General features: G+C 33.9%; 1 protein-coding gene across 1 annotated transcript in view; it reads right to left on the bottom strand.

Annotated features, from left to right (window-relative positions):
* Ttd14 (TRPL translocation defect 14) overlaps positions 1-23,607 on the bottom strand; it is a 41,950-nt gene that overhangs the window by 16,568 nt on the left and 1,775 nt on the right. Inside the window, exons 4-5 of the mRNA XM_074173258.1 lie at positions 21,263-21,300; positions 1,558-1,686 (exon numbers count right to left, since the gene is read on the bottom strand). Of these exons, the coding sequence (XP_074029359.1) occupies positions 1,558-1,686; positions 21,263-21,300 (167 nt within the window). The remainder of the gene's footprint in view (positions 1-1,557; positions 1,687-21,262; positions 21,301-23,607) is intronic.

Here is a 23,607-nt window from a genome sequence, read left to right as displayed (position 1 = left end):
TTGTAGTGTTTATATATTGTTTACTCAGTATTTTTATATGTGAATATTTTTTGTATTTATTCTGTTTGTATCCCTAGTCGTGCAATAAATAAATAAATGAATAACATTCACTTGGTTTTTGACAATAGGGCTAATATAATTTGTGTATGGGAAAAGAGCCTAGTCGTACAAATTTTGCAAATAAATCGATAAAATGTATTTTTCTCCTGTATTATTGAAAAGGAACAAAAAATCTCTGAAAACCAGAATGATTCTTTTGAGTAAATTATATTACCAAATAAGTTGTTGTTCATAGTTTAAAAAATAGAAAGATATATTCCAGTCTGAATTTTAACACTAGTTCTCACAAGTCCAGTTTTTGAAAAAGACAATTCATACTCTTCTCCACAAAATAATTCAGATTTTTTTTCAGAAGTGTTTTATAATTATTTTATAATCAAATCAAATCAAAATATACTTTATTGTTGAAGATGAAATCTCATTGACAAAGCGTTACTATTCTAAGAAATATAAGATACACAACTTAATAGATATTGTCGAAGATAAAATATCATAGCCAAAGTTTTATTATTTAAAAGAATATAAGTTATACATATTAAAAGTAATATTTGAAATTTGAACATTTGGTGATTTCAGAATTTTTGGGTGAAAAAGTAGTCAGGAAGTAATAATATATATGCTACATATTGAAATAAATAATAATAATGATTTCTGGTATTTCGTCGTGGTGCAGCGAACATTTCCGTCCTATATTTTATTTGCATCAGACATGCCATTTCCAATATAAATATGGAAGGCAAGGTCAAGATTTTATGCCTTCTGAATAAAGGTCGACAGGAATCCTTAATCCAACTCTACACATATATCTACCTCCTCTTTTTTGTAGTACAAATATCCTATCAAACATGTATTGGCAACAAGTTCCCCAAAAACAGATACCGTATCCCAGATGGGAATCAATGAGAGCAAAGTACACATTTTTTGCCATATCATTGCCCAATTCATTTGCTGATACTCTGACTGCAAAGCATCCTGATGAAATTTTTTTACATAAGTTATTTATGTGACCTTCAAAATCCAAATTTTTATCAATTTGTAATCCCAGAAATTTTGCTGACATATATAGTCATTTAGTTTATGTAGATTTCTTATGAAACAAATTTAATGTGATTCGAATAAAAATCCTGAATAATTATGCATTTTACTAGTCACAAAAGCCGAGAAGTTTATTTAAAATAATAGCAGTTAATTAAAAAACGCAATAAATAATATGGAACGTGTCCAATATTCCATGTGATAGGCAACTGTTACATCAGAATATAACATTCACGTGATTTCAATTTCCCGTACAAAAAATAAGTTGAAAAGTCTTTAAATTGTTGTGGCTTCTAAATATATATTTACTACTCAGTGATTTACGACAAAACCGGCTGTCTCTACAAATCATGTTTAATCAACCATCAATTGTAAAATATAACAACGAACGATAATGGTATAACATTACTTTTTGTTGGTATGTGAAAAATAGTGTTTGGTATATTAGCAATTTCAACTTACATGCTGAAGCGTCCATTGCTCCTCTATCACAAATGATCAAACAGTTCCTTTTGCACGTCTTTCCCAATTGAAAAAACGTTTCTTCTATCTGTAGCATCGTTTTCAACAAATTTTCTTGAAACACGGAAGCTGAAACAAAGTATACGACGTGAGCAGATCTGAAATTTTCTTAAAAAGATAATTAGTATGATTAATGCATTTCTCAAATATTCAATTTGTACGATAATTATTCATTAATGTTACAAATAACTATTAGAATTTGTTCGCGTTTACCAGTCAAATCTCGCAAGAATCTCAAAACTAATAACTAGTAATTTTGGAAAGTTAAATACCAAATAAAAACATCAGACTGAACTTTTATTTAATACTAGCTGACCCTGCGAACTTCGTTTCGCCTTAGAGTCAATAAAAAAGAACATTTTTGATTGTATTAATTTAATTTTTTATCAATCAATGATTTCAATTATTCTTTATTAGGTTACACTTTTCAGTTAAGCACCTTGTGATACACGACATTTTTTGTTTTATTATCAGGCGCAAGTATAAACATCGCAGATGGTCTTCCGACCCGTGAACATGCCACATATAATTGACCATGTGAAAAACATTGATTTTCCAGATTCAGACCATAAACTTTCAAGTATTGGACTTGTGATTTGTTAATGTTCATGGCGAATGCAAGACGAATTGGAAAATGAAGTATTTTAAACTCAAACGGTATATCGGTTGGGATCATCGAAATCTTCGGAATGAGAACTTCCTTACCTTCGAATTTTCCTTTGAGTATCGTCGCGTAAATCACATTGTTCATCAATTTACTTACCACCGTTGCCAAGTTTTGGTGGGTTTATGTTTCGAAGCTTGATTACTACGGAGCCAACCTTCAGGCGTAAATTGCGCGGTGGTAAGCCAGGCACATCCAAGGAGTTTAAAAATTCAATTGGATAGTTGATGGCTTCATCTTCATTTGTTACACAGTCAATTGATTTGAATGGATGCATTGTTCCAATGATGTTATTCTGAATTATGTAGTTTAGGTCATCTACATCTTTATTCTTAGCCGCTAAAATTGCTCGCTCACTCAACCATTCATTACTTTTGTAGCTAGTAATTATGTTTGGGAATACTTTGCTGATAAGTTCGTCTTTCGATGAGACAAAGTTACAGACATTCTGAGGAAATGAAATCAATCCGCTCGATTCGTCGACCGGTACTCGACCATTACCGATAGTCAGCAATTATTCAGAGAAGCAATGCAACTCTCATGTTTGTTGTCAGCTGAAGTTTCTTCACATAGCGCCATAGATTTGATGATTTGAGGCAAGCGTTTATTTCATCGGCAGCTGTAGATCTTGGAATTACTGGCAGTGTTTGGCGGAAATCGCCAGACAGTAAAATCACTGCACCTCCAAAACATCTCGAGTCATTGCGTAGATCTTTCAATGTTCGCTTAAGTGCTTCTAATGCAAGTTTGTGCGCCATTGTGCATTCGTTCCATATGACGATTTTCGATGCTGATAAAACTTTAGCCATTGCGGAGTTTTTTGAAATATTACATGTTGGTTCTTCGATAGTTTGAAGATTTAACGGCAAGTTTAATGCTGAATGAGCCGTATGGCATCTTTCTAACAATGTGGCTGCTATTCCAGAAGAAGCAACTGCAAGCGCAATGTTGGATCTCGCACGAACAGTGGCTGAAATTAATGACATCAGGAATGTCTTACCAGTACAGATGGATCGAAGACCAAACATGGAACGGGAGCTGGAATATACGAGCGGATAGAAATCTAAACTACAGCTATCCGCTAGGACTATACACATCCGTCTTTCAGTCGGAAGTGTATGCTATCTTGCAGTGTGCAAGACTTATTAGATTGAGACCTCAAAGAAATGAGGGGATCAATATTTTTACAGACAGCAAAAGCGCACTAGGGGCTCTGGCAAATCCGAAGGTGACATCAAATCATTGGTACAAAACCAGATTAGGACATGGACCAATAAGAAGTACACAGAGTACTGGACAAAAGTAGCTGGCAACAAACACAGTAGAACCTTCATTAGGGAACCGTCCGAGAAAAGAACCGAAGAACTACTTCAATATAGTAGGGATCGGCTCAGAATAATTACAGGGTTACTAACCGGTCATTGTCCGCTTAGAGGACACCTGAATAAAATGGGGCTGTACAACGGAGACCTCAGCTGCAGATTATGCAACGAAGGAATAGAAACAGCTCTACACATCTTATGCGAATGTGAGGCACTGTATCACAGGAGACAGGCAATATATGGACGTACAAAATTACCCCCAGAAAAATATGACGAACATCCAACAAGGAACCTGTACAAACTAGTACAGGGAACGAGATTGATGGAATGGGTGTCATGAGAAGATGGGAGAATAAATGCAATAAGCCCAAAAGGCTGCAGTGTTTTCTGGAGACTTGGACTAAATGGACAAGTCAGACAGCTCCCAAGGTACAAAAAAAAACTCCTAAAATCGGACAAAACTTTTGAAAAAACCTTACACCAAATTTCCTATTCAGCCGTTGAGACTCATTACTGGTGGGAACGGCATCATCCATCTTCAGAAACCATTAATTGAATAGTTCTTGTATGTCGTCATGTTATCCAAATGTTCTCCCTCTTCATCTTCAATATACCACACCGAAGTTTGTGGATAAGTCAAACTGTAGATGTATTTTTCAAATTCTACATGTTCAACGCCGTTAACAATACTGGACGATGCATTTGTAATTGCAGATCAGTTTTTAAAATCCGAATTGTCAAACTATGGATAAGTGCTCAATTCTGTTTTGTGAAAATCTGTTCCATTCAATGCATCTTCATTAAAATTTCAAATGCAAATTTGCATCAGCAATCGTCTGGATCAGAATGAACGAAAATATGTTCGTTTTTTACAGTTTTGGTTTAATCAATATACTTGTAAAGAAGGTTAGTTAGTTTAGATAGGGTTTCCTTAATAATTTCAAGATAAAATTATTATATTTTGGAATAACCGATTTCTCTTCAATTCTATTTTCAGATTAGGATCTGCTTTACAACAATATACTTTATAAATTCGATTAAACGAATAACCTTTATAGGTACTTACTTTTTATTTTAAATACCGTCATTAAAAAATAATTAGATATATTTGAATGTGGAATTGATTTTCCAAAAATTCGCTCAATCGTAAGTGTAATGGGGAATATCTATTCAATCGATAGCATCGGGGTCTTCGTTATCTACACTGTAGGTGCAGAAAAAATATTTGATTTTCAATATTGTGAGAGTCATTGATGTTATCAATGTGAGATAAAAAAAAATTAGAACGCACGTATTTGAATTTGTCATCTTTGAAAAAAAGTAAATAATGGTGAAATTTGTATCGTTGGCAAAAATCACAACATAGTCGCATGATATAATTGCATTCGTTATCTTTCAATGACATTTGAAATCAATTTGAATAAACTCGCTCTTTTATTTTTGATATACCTACCCGTTCGTCGGACAAATTGGAAATATCTGGTTGAACCTGACAATACTGCAAATATCTAGAAGGGAATATACCAATAAAAGCGAACAATCGGTTTAATTTAAACTTGAAACGCAGTTGATTAACGGATATTGGACGAATTTTTCATTGTTAAGTTTTGAGACGCAGTATTACTTGACCTCAATGAATACAGCAAGGAGAGATTATCAGAGCGTATCCTAAAATCACACCTTCTAATTTGTTCGGAGTAGAGAAAATTATTATTTTATCTTGCAAAGGGCGCTAGGGAAAGATACAGGGTGTTCCGTATATACGTCGCCAAATTGAATGATTCCTCTCCATAAATGAACTATACTTTTGAATCACATTTTTCCGAGAGATCAAAATTATAGGGTATTGAACTCGAAAAAAAAAGATTTTTGATAGAAATTATTTGAATTCGTGATTCTTTCAGAATATTTGAGAATAACGTCTCTACGTTACCAATCCATTCTTTTTGAGATCGAATTGAATTTTCTCCGCATTTCCCGAGGCGGAAATTGGATATTTTACCGCCCTGTTTCGATGCTACTGGTGAAATTGGTGAAATTTCGATATTTTTCATAACTATGTCAAAGTTATTCGCCAGGTTTGCTGGCTGTGGTCTACAGATTTTTATGCCTAAAATTTCGTCGACGACTGCGTTAGACATTATCGAAGGCAACGGACGGTTGTCATCAACAGCTCCCCTTTAATAATATAGTAAGGGAGCTAATTAATTTCGTTATTATATATATATATATATATATATATATATATATATATATATATATATATATATATATATATATATATATATATATATATATATATATAATTTCTGATTTCTATAGAAGACTTTCTGTACAGTACAACAGATGTTTCCACAAAGTTAAGAATGGTAACATTTCCAAATTTAACAGATTAATTCAAAGTAGTTCAACTAAACTTCAATCTCAAACATCTTGGATAAAAAATCTTAGCAGTACGGATATCCCACAAGACGTCAGTAACTTTTTAGCTCTGGGGCCTAAATTCAGTATAGGTAATGTACAACAAATTTTTGACAATTGTTAAATTTTCATCTTATCATCTAGAGTTCCTGAAAAAGAGTCAATAAAGTCTCGAAAGCTTGAACAGAAAAAAAGAGTTCTCATTTTTCTTGTCTCCGACTGCACACCCGTTCCAATCCCCGTTCTGTTTCTTAACTTAGCCAGTCGTGCTAACTCGCTTCAAAAACACTTCACTAACTTTCTTCGAAAGCTTCTGATACTTCCTCTTCCATATTATCTATCACTGTCATTTAATTCAATAATGAATTTATTTCCACCATTAATATGGAAGTGTCCAATCTCCATATAGTCAACTAAAATTACTTTTGGAAAATTATTTTGACGTCTGCTGCTTTGTTTCGATTTTCCCCAAATCAACTTGATGGGATTGAAAACACAAAAATAGGGGGGAAGTCTCAGTTTGGTGGATACTCTCAAGGGCATACACTTTTTCAAATGTTTTTGTCTGTAAAACTTCAAGTAGTTGGTTTTTGGAATGGTAATCTTCAAAATACAAACTGTTATCCATAAAAAACTTTGTATTTCATCTTTACTCGAATTTTTATTCAGTTCTTTGATGAGCTGTCGCGAATTATAGGAAGCGTTGTCAAGAACTATTACACCATTCGCGCCCAAATTTGGGATCAATGTGTTTTCAAACCATTACTCGAAAATATTAGCTTACATGTTCTTATGATAGTCAACATTGCACTCCTCAAGTTTTTTCCACATAATTTCAAAGAATTCGGAACTCATCCTTTATTTCCTCCGTAATGCACAAAGATTAGTCGCGATCCTTTGTTAGCAGGCATGTTGGGCGTACACATTCTCGAACCATCAGTCCAACCTTTCGTAACTGTGTCGTTAGTGTAATACCACTAAGATTCGTCCAAATAGAAAATTTGCCGTTGTTCTTGTCTATATTTAGTTATTTGTTTTGAGTAATTGTTACGCAATTCCACTATTCTTCTGCTTTCCATAACTGCTTGACGTTTGTTTATTATTTTAAATATAAATCCTAGAGCAGCTCACGTTATGGTCGGAAGTATTCAATTTCTTCCTTATGATTTCATTTGTAGGAATCTCATTGCTTTTGTAACAGTCGTATATTGTGTTTTTCAATGATTTTATTAGATGCACCACTAAAGGTTTTGGTAAAGCTGTATCACATCGCGTCTTGCGTTCATGAGGTTTGTTTTTGACTATTCTACGTACACTTGAGAAAGGAATTTCGATCAAATCTGATGTTGCTTGTAATAGTTTTTTTCCCTCGAAACCAAACTTGATATGTAGATTCTTATATACATTGAAACATACTCTCTATGTTTCAATATTCAAATGCACTCGAATCTCTTTTTCGCATTGTTCACTATCGCTATAGGAATCACTACACTGGAAAAAGTGTGCGTTGTTATCACACTCGTTATTACTATTAGTAAGTACTTGTTCAAGGACGCCACATTTTAAACAGATAACAAAAATTTTAAGTAATTATAACTACACCAATATAGAATTTCAACACTCAAATCGCGATCAGTTCCTGAACTGAACATTGATGACACGACGGCGATAGCCACTCCCGCATTCCCCGATTTCTATTAGTCATCGTGACATGACTTCAAATTTAATTTTATGATTCTTCAGCCAATCATAAAATTCGGTTGGTGAAAATTAACCAATACGAATCGCCAATTTTACAGTCCACGTGGACTAGTTCGCTGCCGGTTCATTTCTATGTATTGGTTTTTTGGTCTTTGAGAGTGCCACCAACTTTAAATGTGCACAATATCGTTTACTTCGACTATACTACTCTTATTCTTATCGCTTTTGATAATGTTAACCGCAGTCGAAGTGTCGGCATAAAAATATGCAGACCATGGAAAATAGCTTTGACATAATTATATTTAACATAGCGGTGGTTTGATTTAGGTTTGAAATAATGATTTTCCATGCAAAATTATACTGTATTTAACCTTGCTGACATGCATTCTGTAGGTATATGGTATGTGTCAGAGAAATTCTAGGGCTTCTTTAAGTATGCTGATTTGTACCCCAACAGGCGACAACCTGATATACACATTAGAATCCAATTACCAGAGACTTAAAAATATGGATCTCTGAATATCACAATATCGACTATTTCATTCGTTAAGGTTCAACAGTTATACGTTTGAGATTAGCAAAAGAGATTTGAATTCATAAAATAAGATATTCAAAAGCTGTTCAATACCTTCATTATTTTTTTATAATATTAATTTGTTTATCGACCTTTCTGGTGATTGTCACCGTAATGAAGAACTTTATACACGTGTAGGAAAAGTAATCTTTTTAGTTCACCCAGGATGAATCATTCTAATCTTGTTCCATTCAAGTCGATGTTCACTTTCTGACTTCAATGCGGATATAACCGAATATATGAAATTCACCCTGTACGAATAAACAGTTCTAAAATCATCTGCAACGTGATCGCGAAACCTAGGGATCACCATTACGTGCATACACTGGCAAAGCGTCAAAGTCACGTTATTTTTAGATGATAACGCTAAAGTTCACTGTAATAATAGTTGAAATTATTTTCTTTGACAAAAGATTTATGTTTATTCGAAACAGACAAAATTTTAGAATGTTCAAATGAACCAGTTCAATTCTGGGTTAGAAAAAATTACTTTAGAAAACTTGATTACTAAAATGCTATATTTCGTTGAAATTCCATTATATTGTTGTGAACTGTTTCAGGATTTTTGCTTGATATATTTGATATTTTCAGCTATTCATTTTAATTTTTTTTTATTATTATTAGTTCTTTCAGGGATTTCAAATCATTTTATACAGGGCTATTCAAATTCGTTTCTGTACATGGGGATCTCGTAAACGATAAGAGATAGAGTTTCGGTTAAATTGTGGCAAAGTTGCGTATTTTTGAGACCTATTCAATGATGTGAAGAAATCGATTATAGGTCTTTTGGTTCTGGAGATATACAGGAAAAACAAAAAAATTCCAAATTATTTTTTTGCCTATATCTTCTTTACTCGCAGACATATTGAAAATATGTCCACATTTTGCTATTGGCACTTGATGTGTGCTCTCAGAATATGTTCATGAATCTTTTATATAGGGTGTCATTTGACTTGGGCCACCCCCATCTTAGAATTTTTAAATACGGACCTGTATTTTTTGTTGTAGTTTTTGGATCGTAGACATTCACTTTATACTGAGAAATTAAACTTTATTTTATATTTCCGGATGTTTCGGTTATATTTGATTCTAATTGGGTGAATTATTCCCTTTTAAATTACGACCCTGGAAATTGGTTGACTAGAGTTGAATAAAAACACAATAGCAGCTTTCACGTCTCCCTATGTACCGTAAAGTTTTTAGAGATTTTTTTTTCATTTTGAGGTACCTATTCATATTTTTTCCATTGCTCTGAGCGGTCTCTACAATGAACTTCGAATAAGAAAACCTTTTGTGATTATTTGTAATATATCTATATCAAAAATATATTATGTGTTTTTATAAGCAGAAAGAGAAATGATAGCAATAATAACATCCGAAATCAACACATTTCTGAACTTAATACACTTATATGCTGTATTGTTGCGAAATCATTCAAAATCCTCAATCTGGAGTCTTCCACATTTTCTATCTCTCTGCCAGCGTAAATCCTATTTTTCAATGTCCCCCATAGAAAATAGTCCAAGATCTGGTGATCCTGCAGGCCATCTTATTGGCCCATTATTTGTCTCGAAATGGAGGGACTCCAATTCGAACATTTAATGCGCCATTCATTTCAATTTTCATTACAATTATATTACCGAAACATCCCGAAATATAAAATTTAATTTAATTTCTCAGTATGAAGGGAACGTCGACGATTCAAAAACTACAACAAAAAATACAGGTCCGTATTTAAAAATTCAAAGATGGGGGGTGGCCCAAGTCAGATGACACCCTGTATAAAAGATTCATGAACATATTCTGATAGCACACATCAAGTGCCAATGGCAAAATGTGGACAGATTTTCAATATGTCTGCGAATAAAGAAGGTATAGACAAAAAATAATTTGGGATTTTTTGGTTTTTCCTGTATATCTCCAAAACCAGAAGAGCTATATTCGATTTTTTTACATCATCGAATAGGTCTCAAAAATACGCAATTAAATCTCTTATCGTTTACGAGATCCCCATGTACAGAAACGAATTTGAATAGCCCTGTATAATATAAGACAATGGAAGTACGAACTAATGAAATTGTCAAAGAATTGTTGCCTGTATTTATTTTACAGTATTGTTATGAATCGCACATTAAAATGTAGGAGCTCGTTAATCCTGCGCTGGCACAAGTTTTACTTCTGAGGGTTGTTTTTTCTTAGGAGGACATCAACTGGTTTTTATTAGTCTTTCTGGGTAGTGTTTGTTGGAAAGATCATGATTAGATCGAAGGGTGAGAATATTAAAAAAATATCATTTGTGACATATTGGGATCAGGCACTCGGAGCAATCAAAAAATTAATGGTATAAAAGGTGTTGTATTAAGAAAAAGTTGTGATTAAATGATAACTTAACGTTTAGGTAGTGTATGCAATGGTACAAATGGAATAAGATACTAATGGGGAAAATGAATCAAGATATACTTATGTATCGTCTGCATAAAATTGATTTTTTATATTTTGCTCCTCCAGAAGGATTAGGTATATTAACCGAAAAATGGACCTAGAGCAGAGCCTTGAGCGATGCCACTAGGTAATTCTATTTTGTTCAATTGTTCTATTTTTACTTGTATTTTATGTCACTATTATTTCATTTTTTTTAGTTTTTTGCTTAATATAATTGTTATTTTCAGCTCTTCATTTTCAATTCTTCTTTTTTTATTATTATTAGTTATTTCAGGGATTTCAAATCATTTTATTAATATCAGACAATGAAAGTCCGAACTAATGAAATTCATCAAGAAACATTGTCAATCGCCTTCAAATAACCCTGATAGTTCCATCAATGTGATAAATCATACCATTATTACAACAGTACAAAAAAATCCAACATTTTTGGAGATTTTATAACAATGAGTAGATAAACAATACAATTGTATACAGTACCTCGAAGAAGTAATGAAGTTACAAAGGAGATCAAAGAATCAGTTTTGCCGTAAAAAACTTGCGTACTAATGTTCCTGACAAAGTACTTCAAATCATACAGAGAAAACTACCCAAAGAGACAGAAACCTGAAGGATAGAACTAGGTAGGTACTGATAGGAGTACTCATGGAATGACTATACTCTGTCCATCTATAAGTAACACAGTGATACAAAACTTTATCATGCATAGCACTAAGGAACGACCGATTATTTTTTAATAATATACGGCTGGGTATAGGAACATTTTTAAGGTGGAGTGTAGGAACACAAATAGCAGTTTCTTCAGCCGTATCAATACTTAACATTTTGAAAATTTTAAACTTTGAAATACCGTATATGTACACAACACAGGCGTTAAAACGTAACTCCGACACTGTAACAATGAATTCCGCCAGCCGATTGCAGTTAAATCTGATTGGCCAGCGTAAGGAGGCTTCTATAATTGATCCAATAGATGCAAATGTGCGTGGTGATTATGCTATGGGTTACTTTGTTTGTTGGGTGAATATAGTTTAGGAAGCTGTATCCGGAACTGCAATCTGAGAAACGATAGTTTAGTGCAAAAGAGGGCACTGCCAATGAGATCGCCACTTTCACCAGGTATAGCCAACATATACATAGAGAGGTTTTAGATTCTCGTTGACAACACCTTCGTGGTATGGAACCATGGAGACACAGAACTGATAAACTTTTCATAACACCTTAACAAGTGAAATATTCGATAATATTAACAATGAAGATAGAAGGCCACAATGAATTGCCTTTTCTAGACGTGATGGTAAATAGGGCCGACAAGTGGGAATCTGTATACCGAAAGCTAACTCACACAGACAGTATCTGAATGACGAATCCAATCAGCATCAATCTACCAAGAGAAAAATCGTCAAGATCCTAAACGAAATCAAAATTAGTCTGATGACTGTATCAAAGAGATAGGTACGGATAAAAAATAAATATTTCGAAATGAAATCTTGAAACATTTATTTCTGCCAACGTTCGTACACAGTAGGATCTGATAAATGCCTGGCGAAAAACAACTAATGTACAAGCTAATAACACGAAAGAAATTGAATTCTATCCGACAGATATTTATGCAATTTTCTCGTTCATCCAGCAGCAGGACCACGCTGAAATCAAGCGAATAGATCCGATTGAAACAGGAGTGTTTTGGGACTGCTTGTATGAAACTTTCGTCTGATAGAATGATATGGCGCTGTTAATAGTTAATAAACATTTTCCTCAGGCGAAGGTTTCATACATGCAGTCAAGCTAGGTTTGAGGTCAGTTCAGTCCCAGACACACTGATGTTTGGTTAGGTAATGAGAGGTAATACTTCGAAACCGATGCTAGGTGATCTACTCGATTGATTTCAACTTGGTTCTGTTGCTGGTTAAGGAGAAGCAACTTGAATAAAGTCTTTCGAAAGATGCATAGAAACCCAGGTGTTTTAACCGATTCGCTTTTGTTCTGTCAAAAAATATCGACGCGACAAATGAGACTGACCCAACTCTGTACACATGTTGATAGATGGTGCCAGAATCGAAATATGTCGCTCATACTCTCCTCAGACATTTAATTTATGGACAATAATGTAAAAAAAATGTTCACATTATTCACACTAATATCAATTTATTCCCAAATGTAAACAACATTGAAAATTCAAGTGCCAAATTGATATTGTTTACCTGCGCCACTTTAGTTGTATCTACTCAGCACCTCTGTGAACTAAATTTTGATTTTATTATTTCTTTAACAAGAGTACCTTAGGTCGAGACATTTTGTCCATAGTGGTATTAGCCGGGGAAATAGTATTTTTCTGGCGAGCGTATAACAGATCCTACTATGCAGGAAGGTTGGAAGAGACGAATGTTTCGAAATTTTATTTCGAAATAATTATGTTCCATCAAGTATGTAATCTCTCCTCGATAAGGTCACAAAACTTATTTCGATTACTGTTTTCATTTTATTTTTTCTACTACAGGTTTTTGATCTGTTATAGTACAATTCCATATAGTAGGCACTAAATTTTCAGAAACATTATTGCATCAAAAAGAAAACATTATTGTCAAGGTGATTCTATATATTTTATCATTTTCCCCCATCTTTTTAGTATCATTTCCGTAGGCTACTGCAAGAGACAGATTACGGCAAAAACTTCAGTAATTTCTGAGAATTTAGGAATGGATTTGGGAATTATAGTATAACATTTTTGTAGACAATGAAAGTTCTAACTTGTAACATTCACAAAAAAAACATTTTATCAATCTGAATCACACCAAAATAAACGTTTCCCCACAATTTTAAAGCAGAGAGACACTTAACAAACATCCATAATCCGATAAAGAAAGTAAAATATTTGCTGTTGCACAATGATACAACACAGAAATTGAAAGTTTTGCAATGCTACTGCTTCTCATCATGTTCCATGAAAGCATGCAATATTATAAATTATACTTCACTACTTGTTACCCGCGGCTTCGCCCGAGTAGAATTTGGTTTGTCACATTAAGTTTGGTGACAGACCATTTTGAAGAAATAGTTACAATATTTTTTATCAACCCAAAACTTCAGGTTTCCAACTTCAAAACTGACGAAATCCAATACAATCTTTGAACACCTATTTTTTCCCATTGGGGGTGGAAATTCCTGATTCCCTTTCTTGGTGCCTATTTACGCTATACAAAGAACCTACCTGCATATTTCAAGATTGTAGGTTCCGTAGCTTCGGCTATAAGAGCGGGCAACAGCTAGTAAATTATATTTTTACTTTAAAAATACAATAACTATAAAAATATGCCAACTACACTAAGTAATGAATAGCCTCGAGAATCGAATTGTTAGCTATAAAGAATTGGCAAAACTAACACAACCATCAACGACGTCTGCCCTCACGCGTCTGCCCGCATTCTCGGCGACGACGCTTCATTGCTCAGACCTCCCCTTTACGCTTGAGAAAGCTATTGTATAGCGAAACACGTGTCGCGGTTTTTATAAAACCCTCTATAGTGAAAATTATATAATTAATTGTATGAATGAGTTTGAATATGTTTTCTTCTGAGCGTTTCATCCTCTCATTTAGAATAGCCATAGTATGTCACTACAAGGGTGTTACCGAAAAATCCATGAAATATTTGGATAAAAAGTCAATGTTTTCAACTGCCGTTTTTCCGGGTTTTCTTGCAGCTGAAAAAGCAAATGTGCCACTGGAATCAAGTCGCTACGGAGCGCCAATTAATTTTTATTGTTTGTTTTTATTTTTATCGTTGTTTTATAATTTCGTAAATAAAAATTTTGTTAACAATATCACATATAGACATATAACACACATGTTTGAAAATTGTTAAACTCGTTGAATTTTGGTATTGTTTTTTGAATGTTTTGAAGAAAACTTACAGAACATAAACAACGATTTTGTTGATCGGTTTATAACAAATAACTAATGAAAAATATGAAATATTCTCTCTATTTCTGATTGGAATAAATGCAGGTTCATTATTGTACGAATTTTTTTAGCTAGAATACTCATAATTTATTAAAAACAAACATTTTTCACACTAGTAGCGTGCTTTAGTAGTTTTCGAAACTAAAAATGTACTGAATTTGGTGTTTTCATCAAGATTGCACATACGGTCAAAAAGCTATTTTTCAAACAAAGATGACAAATTCAAACTTTAAATTTTATAATTTGTTTATCTACATCAATTACATACTTAATTTCACAAATGTTTAAACAAATGTTATGGCAAAATTTGCAAACATAAGTGATACGTTCATGAGGTGGGCTATTTTCATATTATCATGTTACCGCATAACGACAGATTTATCAAAGTGTTGACTTATATTTCTGTAATAAGGTAAAGGTAACGGAATATAATTCGTTCCAAGTTGCAACTTTATCCTCGTACGACTTTTATTTACCTTTGTGTTATTCAGTAATCAGCATTTTCGCTGACCAACGATTTGAACAATCTGCCATTGCATATGTATTCGCTTGCATCAAGGATAATTTTAACCGTCACGTGTGCAAAGTTATAACACCACAAAAATTAATTTTGTTAGCTGCTGCGGTCATCGCATTGTTTTGAGAATCAGTAAAATAGACGAGATACAGACGTTTCGAGACTGAGAAAACTGGGATCAAATGGAACCGAAATTTTCTGAGTTTAGTGCCAATTTCGAATTATAATACTAAGTACGTCAATTCTTTTTATGAAATGAAAATGAATTCCGTTATTTCCATCCTCCTCAAAGTGAAGTATGACCCTGTAAAATTTTCAATTATAATTATTTTGTCAGTTGATTATTCGTGGAGAAATTTTTATTTAATGCTCAAGAATTGAATAAAACGTGTAGAATCAAATGAAGCCTGAAATCAATAGGTACGAGTTCAGATATTTTGTCACAGACAACCGTCATACTTAATTTTATATCCATAAGGTTTTCAAAGTTTTCTTGTTGTATGAAAAACTGAATTATGAAAAATTAGGAAAAAATCAAAATAACGATATTTTGTATACCAAAGATCAAAATCAATTGGGAAAACAACCACAAAAAATGTCAAAACAAATAATTGAACTGTATCTTTTGTATCTTGGCAGTAATTAATACGAATAATCACGTATAGTTAATTATTTTTGATAAAAATAAATATAAAAAAACACAACTAACCACTGGAGGAAATCTAAACAGCAATAATCCACAACAATATTTGACGTATGTCAAAAGAATTAATTCACAATTTGAGGCGGATGTTTTAAAGTGAATTTCAGGTTCTGAGAACGAATGAAAATTGTTTTACGAAACGTCGACCCCTAAAGAAAGCTAAGTATACTTTTTCGTGGTAAACTTTTGAATTTGCCCTTCATTACACTTCAGCAGATTCTCTATTGATCTAGCTTTGTTAATTTTTCAGATTGTGGAAGGTAATATACCACAAAAAACAGTAAGGAGAAATAATAATATTTTACAGTCAAATAACTATCTTCGAAAATGTCAACCACCGTGGCTTCAAACGCTGCGCCGATGACAGTACACCCCACAGGTTTTATATTATTATCAAAGTTTAAGGTTCCGCAAAGTTTTCAAATAAGCTACGAACTATTGTCATTTTTTTAATCATTTTCAACTGAAAATTTTAATACGTAAATTTTTTCAATATCTGAATGAAAGAACAATTCATAAGGAGTATGCAATAAAAACTTACCGAAGAAGTTACCTCTCAACAAAGGTGAAATTTTATTAAGACCGTTAGGTTAAAAATTTTCATAGAAACACTCAAAAGTTCATAAGTCGAAAACAACAGTTTTCTTCTACTTGAATTTTTTTTTCGTCGATTGAGTTCGGGAAATTATGTAGATATTTAAATTTATTTTAAGGTCTAACCATTCTTGAATAGTAGATAATAGGCTGGTCTATCGAATCGAATATATGTTCGTGTCTTCCTTAAAACAGTTCTGCAAGTTTGACCAACATACTTTTTAACATTAAAAAAGTAGCTCCGAATACATAACATCTCGCCCAAGGTTTGTAGCAAATTTTTAATAGCGATCAATCGAGATATACTTCGTGTATAAAAATATATTCTTTGGCGATAAAACGTAACGATGTACACATTACAGTTACATTATTTAAATCACCATTCAAATTATCTTAATTGACATTGATCTACAAAATAGACTGATATCTTGAGAAAGAACAGAGATGATCAAATAATGGGAATATCACGAGTTTTATCGAACAACAAAAATTGTTAAATCTAAACACGGAATATCAATTTAATTTTTCAAGAGCTACGTATACTGGATCCACTAACATGATTAACGTCTTGAAATACAATCCTATTATTTCTTACGAGCACTACTACGCCGTAAATAATAATTGGAAAATCAATAAAACTAATGAAATTAGATACAATCACGACATGATTTTGTTGAAAGCACATTTAAAACGGGAATTCCAACGGAACGTTATCAAACTAAGCAGCAGTGACATCGCCGGATGATATGCAAATGCAAATTCCCAAATGAGGAATACTAAAAATTCTTAGCTGAACACCAAAACCCCAAATCACAGCATCGCCTATTTTTACAGTCTATTGACCGAACTGAAGTACGTATGACGTCACTGGGGAATTACCAAAGCCAATGAAGGGGAAAACATTCTGATAGGTACAGAATTGATGCACTCATTCGAGATTCTAGGTAACTGATCATTACCTATATAAATGACGAGAATGTGTGCTAAAGGAGACTCTCAAGTAGCTGGCATTGATTTATTTGAAACTTTTTCACCAGTCGTTCGATGTAGATATTTTCATAAAGCCCAATTCACACAGAACGGATGTCTGGCGGAGACGTGGTGCGGATCTTTGTCCTTTTCGCGTCTCTCCTATGTAAACAATTGGTCCAACGCAACGTTCACAGAAATGACGTGGCGCGGGCGGTCGCTCTCTCGTGGCGTACAAGAAGAGGCACGCCCGTTCCTCGTCACGTGTTTCTCCCTGTTCATCCTTGAAAATGCGGAATGATGTTGACTCCAACACACAATTTTGCGAAGAAGTTGTAATAGGAGTGCCCAAGACCAGACCTGGCAGAAAATTGCTGATTAAATACACCAAATCCAACATATTTTCATAATCTTCATCACTGTTTGAAAAAGCCATGTTGTACTCCACAAAACCAACAAGTTACTGACGTCCATTTTCGCCACTGTCCCGCCCCTATGTGTGCATTGTATCCGCCACGCATTCGCCACGTCCGTTCTGTGTGAATTGACCTAAGAATACTTCTGGCCTATATCAGCTACACTGGACATGGAACTTCAACAATTTGAGTTTAAAAATGGCTTCATCTGAATCTCCATAATGAGAAATAAAAAGAATATAAGAAAAATATTCCGTATAGAGAAGCTATAGGATGTCCTCGTCCAGATGCGTATATTATTCTCGGTAAGCAGAGTTCGCAGATATCAAAAGTATCTTCAGATACCTAAGGAAACCAAAAGTTGCGGGATTCTATACAATGGGAGCGACAAATGGTTAAAAGCGTATTCGCATGCGGATTTTGCAGAAGCCGTGGATACTAAATATTCAATAACCGGTTACGTTACCTTTTTTTACTGAAAAGATTGCGCCGGTTAGTCCCTTTTCCCGAAGCCCCTATACTTCGGTAGGCTCGCCAGAATCAATGACAACTAACCCATACTGCGAGGTAAATGGTCATTGGGTACTAATGTCATGTGTCTTGTGCAGCCTTCTGAATTTTTCCGGTCCATATTTCTGCCTCATCAATCATCATTCCACCAAAACTTCCAATAATAATTAGGTTTGAAGAGTAAAATCTCAATTTTTTATCCGTTTTTCCTACTGGTTTCGGGCGATATTCATCTTAACCAGAGTTGAAAACTATACTTTGATGGTCAAAAAAAATTACACGAATAAATATTACCAATGAATTCGGCATTTCTCATTCTTCACAATAGACAACACCGGTATCTGGTCAATACCGTAAGAGTGCCAAAGGTGGTAATGAAGCAAATGTCGATAGATATAGGCTATGACCGCATATGCTGAACATACCGACAGCAAATGTGTAAGGCTCAGGTCCTTCACTTGGTGTCAGGAACATCTTCTATACCATCACGCAGATGCATTAGTCTAACAAGTTGAAAACAACTTACTGTCAAGCCATGATAAACCTCACAGTCTCCGACTTCACCCACTTCACAGGCTCCATTTTATTATTCAGACACTCCCTGTTGTCAAGGAGAACTATAACCTTGGAACGGGGAATTTGGGATGCATCGTTTTACGTTGAGCAGATACAACTCCTCCCGTGTCCCTGCCACTACTCCAAAGAAGTAGAGTACCTTTGGGATGACAAGGATATTTGTAGTAGTAACTTTGTTTTTCCCAGACAAATCTGATGACTGGATCTGGAGATTGTGCTGGTACTAGCAGCAAAGAGTTCTTCAGTGAGGTGACTTCTTGTGAGTGGTATTTCTGATATGTATTTCTCTTGGTGGATTCAAATGTGCCAAGTCACTCGAACACTTCCCGTGAGAGTATCTATGGAACAAATTTCTAACGTTTCTTCGAAGTTCCAGACTATTAAGGTAGCAAGTGATGTTTGCGTCTCAAATCAGGCGAATGGCTATTTTCTGGATAGAATCCAGCAGCTTCAGGGTATGCTTAGGGGCGGAGCTCCATACATGAGAACAATACTCCAAAGGTCTGATCTGAGCTTTATAAAGCATCCAAAGTTGCTGAAGTGTGTACAGTTTTCTGATTCAGAACAGTGTTCCAAGCTTTTGAGAAGCAGCCTTCGCAATTCCAGCGACATCATTGTGCCATTTCAACTACCAACAAGCCCATCGAAGCAGAAAGCGGAATTGTCTGTCCTCACATTATTATATCCAGTTCGAAGACATTTATCTTTTTGGAGAAAACCGATGCCTGGGTTTTTGTGGCATTGAATTGAACCTGGTTACTCTCACCCCAATTCGAAATCACTTCTAGATCCTCATTAAGATATGCAACATCTTGCTGCCGGTGAAGATTTGCATCCGCAGCCGATGTTCTGGAATCCAAATGGAATGACGAAACAAGTGTGCTGTCGTCAGCAAAGCAATATATTGGATTCTTGTTTTTTTTACAATAAGTCGTTGATGTACAATAAAAAGAGGGTGGGAGGCAATATGGATCCCTGGGGAACACCAGCGTTGATGGTAAAAGTATTCGAAATATATTCATTGACTGCCACTTGCAGGAAACATTCTTTCAGGAAGCTGGAGAGACATGCACAAAAATGATCCGACAAGCCATAGCATCGAAATTTGGCCAGCTACCCTTATGCCACATATGGTCAAAGGCCTTGCAAATGTCAAGCGCAACAGCGTTATGCCAAATATGGGTGACATAAGACAGAAGGTCGCCTGTTGATCTTTGTTCCAAAAAGCCATATTGATGATCGCCCAAGATGTCAAAGCCTTCCAAATATTCAAGGATATGGTGGTTTACGGCTTTCTCCATGATTTTTGAAATCACTGACAGCAAAGTGACTGGTTTATACTTATTTGGAAGATTTTTCTTGCCCTTTTTGGGAATAGGCTGAACGCAAGCAATCTTCCAACAAGGAGGAAAGACCCCTTCCTTATAAGACAGGTTGAAGAGTCTACAAAATACTGGTGCGAGTTCATGCATGCATGTACTCTTTCACCATTCTTGAGAATCTATAGAGATCCTTTTCTTTGGAGGCATAAATCAGTGGTGTTCGAAATTTCATGTTCTCAGATAAAAAAAACAGATATTGACCAAGTTAGCAGAATTCAAAGAGTAAAATATAATGTAGACAAAAGTAGATTTTCTATGTATCTTTCATAATTTTCCACCTCTCTTTCTCTAAATCTATATTCGGGTTCACTGTATATATTACGGCAATCCATACAAATTATATTTAAAAAATCAGGAAACTACGAGAGAGATAATATGCATATATTAATTAAATAATAATTGATAAAGTTGAGGTGAATGAAGTACCTATCATGAATATTGTTCTACTAAAGAAATCACAATAAACTCAAATAATAGTTTTAGATTCCATGGAAAATTATATAATTAATTTAAAAGTAATTTTTGTTGTTGTTTTATAATTTCATGATTTGTATTTGGGAAGTGTTGTTATTAAAGTAATTGTTGTTATTAAGTAACATACATTTTTATATTACACTTAATTTTAAGGAAGCTATGATAAAAAAACAATGGAGCATGATATATAATGTGTACAAATAATTTGTTTATGAAGTAAAAGATATTTTTTATAAAAATATGGATTGAACCTGAATACATGGAAACAAATATTTTATTTAACCAAAATATAATGTAGTCCCTGAAAGAATAAATTTTGTTCTTGAAAAAATGATTTTCGACATCAGATACACTTAAATATAAATATAATAACTGTAAAATCCTATTGATTACTTATATAGATGTTAAAAAAATATTACCTTCATCTTCTCCCAAATCAGCAAACTTGACTCCACCACTGAAAAAAATTACGGCAATAATTAGTTTGTCAAAAAAAATTAGTTTGTTTGTTTTTTTAAGTTATTGTTTATATTAGAAATAACACGTTAAAAGGTAAGACCTCGTTAGTTGTTAGCTCGCACAAGTTTCTCAACTTCTCAGAGTTGTCGTTCGTGTGACAACACGAACGACAACTCTGATTAACGGACAGCTGATTAACGGAAAAACAGATTTTAAACAGATTTTTAAACAGATATTCAGGATTCTGCTATTTAGCTGGTGATTGTAAGATCATCTGTTGCAACTTGGTTGTTCAAGCGAGCCTTACGAATGGTGTCTTTACAGTTCTACATTAGAGTTTAAACAAAAGTCCAAAATTTAATTGAGGCAAATTGTAAGAATCTGTGAAGTATTGTATTTAATTGGAAATAGTGAAATGAACACGTTTTTAATAGGTTCATCTTACCCAAAAATTATTCGATTGGGATGTGCGTAGTAGTAAGTCTGAAGAAGTCTGTGTCATTTTCCTAAGTCTGTGTATTTGCTTTAATTGGAAATAGAATGAATGTGTTTTAATTTGTAAACTTACTTAGCTCCATGTTTCACGTGTAAAGTGAATTTTTTTTTTCGGTTTTATAAGCTTCCAAGTGGCGTCTTCAGGGCAAGAAAAAAACTTCAATTGAATAACTGACAAAAAATTACTATTTTTCAAAATGTAGAAAAACACTAGGCTTTTGTACGACCTTCTAATTGTTGTTCTATCATATATGAGGAGTACCTATCATTATCAGTTGCAATTCTTTAAAAAAAAAAATATGTTTTTCCGTTAACCAGCTGTCGCCCCCTAGGAACGACGACTCTTAAAAGTTGAAACATGTGCGAGCTAAGGAATAACGAGGTCTTACCTTTTAACGTGTGATTCCTAACACGGGTTGGACGATAGCAGGTGAAAATCAATCGTCCGGCCTCGCGGCTCGAACCACTGATTCACACAGCGGTCAATAGAGTGAGTGGAGCAAAGCACCCACGTCAACCCGACCGGCTACCGTCCTACCTAAATTAAATATCATATTATTTGATTGTGATATTTTATTTGAGCTGGTGTTCGAAAGAAAGTGCACCCCAGGATGCAACTCAGATATATAATTGAAAACACTGTATTAACATATATGCCAGAAACAGAGAAGAAGGAAAAAACTTTCAAACATGATTTCATCATTACAAGTACATCCATTTTCGAAATTAATTTTAGTCTAATTTCACATGTTTTTTTGTTATATTATCTATAAAAATGTTAATTTACATTTTTCACTATTATTTATGTGATATTTTCGTTTTGTTCCATAAAAAATATATTTATTTAGCTATTTGAGAACCTATTTGTGTGATGTTATTTATTCATTTTTATAAAATAAGTCCCATTTGAAAATTATTAATTTTATATTCATTCTATTTCTGAAAACGTTCTATTACAAGATTGTTCAATTAAATATGACTTCTCCACAATCTAAAAATAGCAGGCTTGCCTGCAATTTTTGAATTAAAATACCTAATTTTTTAGATCTGTGGATTTTTTAAATCCAAAAATGAACGTTGGCAGGTACATTAATAGAGTTTTGCAATGTTCTCTAGAAGATGTATCAATCAACATTTTAAAAGCTTTCTTCAGCTGCCTAAAATGCTTATAAAGTAAACAGAGTTTCCCCTCCAGAGTTTATTTTAGAATGAAACAAAGAAAAATAGTTTTACTTGATGATTCACCAATAATGGTTTTTCAAAAAGAATGTGATAGACACAATCAAAGGTCTTGCTGAGGTTGCACAGTGTAACAGCAGTGTGCTTGCTTACTTAAAATCTTCCACTATCTCTCTCACAACATTCATTACAGCTAGTGATGCAGATTTACCCTTACAAAATCCAAAGAACACAGTTTTCTTCAAAATATTTCCCTGTTTCATTTTTCAGGATAATTTCTACAAGTTTAGAGAATAAGCCTATTATAGTGATTGAATGCTGGAAAACTACTTTACCAGCTGATACCATGATGGATATAATAGCCATTAAAGGCATGCCAGCAAAAAGTTCATTGTCAGCAAACATGGAATCGCTTATACAATGCCATTAAAGTAAGATTTGCTGGGATTGATAAAACTCTTACTAGACAAATTCTGTTAAATTGGAATCGAAGGTGTGGCAAACAATTGAATTGCTTCATACTTGATAGATATGGTGTCTTTATAATAGACTATTGTTAAAACGCATCAGAAACTTTTTTATAAAGCAGAATACGAACAATGATATCAGTTATTCGATCAAAATCTTCAAC

This window comes from Leptinotarsa decemlineata, unplaced genomic scaffold, assembly GCF_025532065.1.
Source record: "Leptinotarsa decemlineata unplaced genomic scaffold, Ldec_3_MD MMD2_tig00000218_RagTag_RagTag, whole genome shotgun sequence".
NCBI classification, from domain to species: Eukaryota; Metazoa; Arthropoda; class Insecta; order Coleoptera; family Chrysomelidae; genus Leptinotarsa; species Leptinotarsa decemlineata.
This window is presented reverse-complemented; position numbering and strand designations above follow the sequence as displayed.